This window comes from Vombatus ursinus, unplaced genomic scaffold, assembly GCF_900497805.2.
Source record: "Vombatus ursinus unplaced genomic scaffold, bare-nosed wombat genome assembly UNPS02014810.1, whole genome shotgun sequence".
Taxonomy (NCBI): domain Eukaryota; kingdom Metazoa; phylum Chordata; class Mammalia; order Diprotodontia; family Vombatidae; genus Vombatus; species Vombatus ursinus.
The window spans coordinates 14,987,913-14,993,912 of record NW_020954588.1 but is presented as its reverse complement, the minus strand read 5'-3'; the positions used below and the strand labels follow the sequence as shown (position 1 = coordinate 14,993,912).

The 6,000-nt window shown below is 40.0% G+C and overlaps 1 protein-coding gene across 2 annotated transcripts in view; it reads left to right on the top strand.

The window, feature by feature from the left end:
• The first annotated feature begins 1,788 nt into the window (after positions 1–1,788).
• Positions 1,789–6,000, top strand: part of ANKUB1 (ankyrin repeat and ubiquitin domain containing 1) — a 40,074-nt gene continuing 35,862 nt past the window's right edge. For both annotated transcript variants that reach the window (XM_027875948.1, XM_027875949.1), the window contains exon 1: positions 1,789–1,878. In XM_027875948.1, coding sequence (XP_027731749.1) covers positions 1,789–1,878 — 90 coding nt within the window. The remainder of the gene's footprint in view (positions 1,879–6,000) is intronic.

Sequence of the window (6,000 nt, the reverse complement as noted above, 5' to 3'; positions counted from 1 at the left end):
TAGAAGTATAAAGGTGCATAGATTGTGTCGTCTCCCCCCCCCCCCCCCCCAATAGAGTTTGTTCTAAGAAAGAGACAAATGGATTAGGGCATGTGTCCATGTTTTTATTTCTCTCAAACTGGCTTGATGTGTATGGTATGGGAGTTATAGTCCAGAGCTGCACCCTCCCAAGGGGGTCAGTTCAGAACTGGCTTAATTTGGGATTTGGGGGTACAGGGTTATATGCCCTTTGTAGAGTAGGTGTTCCCAAGAGATGCCAATCAATTCTGATTGATCAACACCCTGGGAGGTAGGCTATATTAAAATGAAGGTCTTGAGTACATGACTTAGGTCACTTAATCCTTAAAGCATTTACCTATGTATATAAGATTTTCATTCATCTCATGCTGAAGGTGCTTTCATGTTGTCAGAACCAGGAAGAAGGGCAATTATCTGTGAGGTAGGAAAGAAATAGCTATTCTCATTATCACCAATAAGGAAATAATCTTTTCTTGCTCTCTGAGACTGCCGTAGCTAACTTATAAAAGTGCTAGTGATGAGGTCTAGAGGTTGGGGTGCTGGAATCCCAAAATCACAACATGTGGGTCCTGCCCGAAAGAATTTGACCCAATAACCCACTTAAACCTTAATGATTTTATCCCCTTTACTGTGACTTTAAGACCCAGAGAGTGCAGTTTCTAGCTGTCAGTGAATGATTACCTATGTATATAATTCTTAATAGTAAATTCCCTGAAAATAATCAGCTGTCAGATAATTTAATATACATTGCTTATCTATTCCATGTGTTTTCCTTTGAAGGCCTACTCAAGAGTCTAACCTTCTTTCAATACTAAACCTTCCAGGTATGCAATAGGTCCAAGCATTAATTCTAACAAATAGCATTTATTTACTGTCTATAAGCCTGGGTAACTCCCTAGCTTTGCTTTGTTTCTTGGTTCTTTATACAATAGAGTTGAAAACACTTTCTATTAACATTACCGGAGGGTTCTGAAGATGAATGAGATAACAATGGTACAGTGTACTAAGTCTTATAAATACTGAACCATCCAGAAAAGTGCAGGAGGAAACACAGAGTAATATTGTTATTAAATGGCAGCTTCCATTGTGCAGAGATGGGCAGAGGAAACAATAGAATCATTGGCCCACACATTCATCTCCTTGGTGTAAGGCGTCACTGTTCTGCCCTCTGCAAAAAACAAGCTTAGAAATGTCATCCCGGAAAGAAGTGTGCAAAGTTGTTATGGAAACTAGAATGCTTTGGTTCAGAGTTATTTACAGAGTACTTTAAGGATTGCCCCAGTCAACAAAATCAACAGAGGATTATCCTGATGGCTGGCACATACCCTCCCATCTCCAAGGATTTGGTAATCAGCTTTCTGCTCTCCACCAGCAAGTAGGAAGCTAAGAACAAGTAGGTGTCACTTATAATATTGGTGAGATTTGAGCAGGCAGTCCTGGTATTTGTGTGCTAGAAGGTGGTTCAGACTTGCCTTCACCAGTGAGAATGTAGTTGTTTCTCTTAATCTGAGCACAGGATGGTTTTAGCCTACTCTCTTTGGTATACCCGAGCACAATGTAACTACTGTCTGCAGTCGCCTGGTACTGTGGGACTTTCCTTGGCAAATCAGTCCTTCTCCTGGAAGAGAAGCTAGGCTTTGTGGTGAGATATTTATAGCTGCAGCTGCCTATCATTTTTGCCCTCAATTGTGCAAAGGAAGACTTTTGCAAGTGTGTTTTGTTAGCTCAGCAAGATCTTTTGGATTTTTTTTTTAAACAGGCAATTATAAAATGAGGGTTTTCATCTCTTTTGAGGGATCTTTTGAACCTTTTGATGTTTTGGCAGAGGACACAGTAAGAGCTGTGAAGCTGATGATTAAGGTAAGTGCTTCATTGGTTAACCTATGAAATACTGATTCGTTTGCCATTGTCATTTAAGATTCACGAAATGTGGTATATGAATGGCATTTGGCATTCTCTTAAGAATAATGATTACTCATGTTTCTACAATACTTTAAAATTTGCAAAGTACTTTCCAAACATCATCTCATTTCAGTTTCTACACAACCCTTTGAGAGAAGTACTGTGAAGATAATCATGTGAAGAACCAGAAAGGCCCTTAGACACCTCTGAATCCAACTGTTCTCATTTTATACACGAGGAAACTGAGGCTAAGAATTTAAGTGATTTGCCCAGGGTCTCACAGCTCATGAAGTGCCTGAGACAGGATTTGAATTCAGGTCTTCCTGATTCAAACCTCAGCATTCTATGGCACCATCTAGTTGCCTTCTAAATTTTCCTTCCAAATAAACAGAAAGTTGAAAGTGTGAGAAATTCAAATACTCTATTTACCATATACCTATTTTTAAAAATCGTTTTATGTTTTATTGGTGCTCTTTTCTTATTCCACATCATTGTCACTTTTTAATCACTTCCCCTTCAACACACACACACAATGGAATCCTTTCTTATATAAATTAGCATGTTTAGAAACTCATTGGCTGTGTCTATGTGTGCTTCATTCCACACCTCTATTTGCTGAAGGGCTTGAGACGTGTTTTCTTATTAGCTCTCAAAAGCCATGCTTCTTGTGATGAATTGAGCAACTGACTTGCAGCTCAGGGTCAAAACTGAAACAGAATGAGATGCAGAAGGAACATCTGACCTGATGTTCAACAAAGGACAGAGCAGGGGAAAGATCCAGAACCAGCATTGATTCTATTGAGCCAACCTTCCCTGGCTTGGTGTTTCTTGTCCATGCTGGTCCTCCAGTCAGAAGCCGGAAAGAGGACTAGACCCTTGGCTTTTGTACTATACTATAATCTAGTCCTTTTGTCCTCTGGGCTTACTAAGTCTCAAAGACAGCTTCAATGTATTTTAATGAAAAGTGTGCCTAGCCTGATATGGGGTAGGGCCCTAGGACCTCTGACCACCCTTAGCCATCTAGCTTAGCCTGAGATGGGAGTCAGAGAGGTAACTGAACATACATAGGTCCTTTTGGACCAGAACAAAATTCAACTCACTAATTTTCTTTAGGAAGTATCTGAGTTGTGACTAGGTTTATCAGGATCAAACAAACCGTTCAGGGAAATGTAACAAGCAGAATAGGAGAAACAGGACTCAGTGTGATGTGAGATTGCCAGGCCTCAAAGAAATTCCTTGGTAAACAAGTAATTCACATGGTAACCTGGTGGTATATTTTCTGGGGGAAAGTATTCTTTTATAAAATTTGACTGCTTCTATACTATTGAAATAATGCATCTAAACTGCTACTGGAGATTTGATTAAGATTGTGAAGTTCTTGAAAGACAGGACCATCTTATTTTTTTGTTTTTTTGGGTTTTTTTGTAGTAGTTTTGTGAGGCAATTGGGGTTAAGTGACTTGCCCAGGGTCACACAGCTAGTAAGTGTCAAGCGTTTGGTCTGAGGCCATATTTGAACTCCCGTCCTCTTGACTTCAGGCCAGTGCTCTATCCATGACACCACCTAGCTGCCCCCATCTTAATTTTCCTTTAAAAGCACAGTACCTTATGCATAGAAGGTGCTAATTAAATGTTTGTTGGATTGCACAACCTGAACAGAGTGGCTCTTGGACCTACCCAGACTTCTCCCAAGACTTGTTTCTTGTCACTGCCATTGTCAAAACTGGGGCCCCTGCTAGGGTCTTGACTGACCTCAAGCACTTACGGCAGGCAAGTAAACTAACTGGGTTTGTGATTTATACAATGTTTATTCCAAACATTCTTTTTTTTTTAATTTAATGATTTGTTATTGTTGTTCAGTTATTTCAATCATGTACAACTCTTCATGACCCTATTTGGGGTTTTCTTGGCAAAGATACTGGAATAATTTGCCATTTCCTTCTGCAGCTCATTTTACAGATGAGGAATTGAGGCAAACAAGGTTAAGTGACTTGCACAGGGTACCACAGGTAGTAAATGTATGAGGCCAAATTTGAATTCAGGTCTTCCTGACTCTAGGCCTAGTACACTGTGCCACTTTAGCTGCCCTCAATTTAGTGATAGTAATGTTTAAATATTCAAATTGGGCAGCAGAGAAATTCCATCCAAGCATTTTCCTTTCTGCCACCTTGGCCCTACCTTGACTGGTCAGGTCCTACTGATGAGAGTTCAGTCACCTGAGGTGCCCTAATAAAGAGATTCACAAGCACACAATAAGCTGTGTCAACAAATAGGTGACCCAATATGGGAAATAACCAGTTTGGCATTCCCGTAGATACCAGGAGAACTATAAAAACAGCTTTACTAAAGCCAGGTGAAGCTGTCTGGCCAGCAATTGCAATGTCTGGCCTTGAATCCAATCCAGTCCAAAAGGGGTGGGGAATAGGAGAGATAGAATGTCATGAAAGGTTTGATGAAGGTCATTTTAGATCTCAGGATTAAGGAAGGCTCCAGGAAGGGGATGTGTAAGCTAAACTTGGAAGGACTTCAGCAGGCAGGGGATATGAGAGAAGTCTCATTTCCCATGTCAAAACAGAGACTGTAGAAGTAAATGTATATATTGGGACAGGGGTTACTGTTGTTGTTTATCCTTCGTTCTCCAAGAGGACCATGACATCAGGAAGGTGAAGCCATGACTTGCAAGTGAATTGGATTTCAATGACAGAGAGGGCTGTGGAAAGTCACCAGCATCACTTTCTCCTCAGGAGTCATCTGGGTCCTATGGCAAGATATAGATCAAAATGACTGGAGATGGCCCTTGGGGCAGGGGAAGGGGTAGTCAGAATGGGAATGTAACTAAGTTTGGCTGAAGCATAAAATTTATTAAAGGGTAGTGTTGTGAAATAAGGCTCCAGAAAGGTTGGAGAAAGAATGTGGAAGGCCTGGAAATGCCAGATTAAGGAGTTTTAATTTAATTCATTAGGTGGTTTTTGAGTCAAAAACTTTACTAGAAGTTTTTGAGTTGGGGAGTAAAAATTTCTATGGATTAGGAACGTTTTTTGGTAGCTATGTAAAGGATAAACAGAAGATAAGATGGAGTGAAGTCAAGGAAACCAATTAGGAGGCTGTTACAAGGGTCTCAGCCTTGGTCAAGGTCTCAGAACTTGATCTAGGGTGACTGCACTGGGAATTAATGGATATTTTTGCCAACATGATTTACTTATTATAGAAGTCTATTTTGGATATTGATTAAGAGTTTCACTTTGTCATTAAATCTAATCTTAAGCTTCAGAAAGGTGAACATTCACAGAGTTCTTAAGTCTTGCATGGCTAAATTCTTTCTTATTGTGGAAAATGTGGTTGGGGTTGTCGTTTCTGCATATCACTCAATCAGGGGTTGAATGCTTACGTGACAGCAGTTGAGTCAGTTTGGACTGTGGGAGGGAGTGTGGGAAATGGCTGATTTTTGTTTCCACAGGGGTAAAATCTGGAGGCTAGATGGAAGTTGAACAAAGGTTACTTTAAGAAGCCATAAAGTGGAATTGGTTGGTGAATGGACTGACCAACAAAAATGGTTCTGAGGTTAGGTACAGATTAACATCAAAAGGGGTGTTCCCAAATAAGAGCCTGGTAGCTGAATTGTGTGGAGTGAGAGATGTAATTGGAAAGTGGGCACTTCAGATAGGCTGAATTTCTATGGTACCCAACCAATGGGGAAACAGGGGAAGGAAATTCGAATGGGGAATAGGGAATAAAAAGGTGTGAATCTGTCAACACATGTGCTGTCACACATGTGCTCACACACATGAGGGATGCCCGACCTTTCATGGAATTCATGATAATGATAACAATATCAATCAATCAGTAAGCAATTTATTAAATCCCTACTATGTGCCAGGCACTATATAGGCACTGGAGATACAAAGATAAATATGAAAGAATACCTGCCCTCAGGAAGTTTATATTTGACCAGGGAGAAAACATATGTAATTATATATAAAATAAACCAAAGCACAGGCAGTTCTGCTATGACACTTGTTTAGAAAATTTGTTCCAACCTGATTGATGTATTAAAGGACAGTTTATTCATAAAAAGAATTTT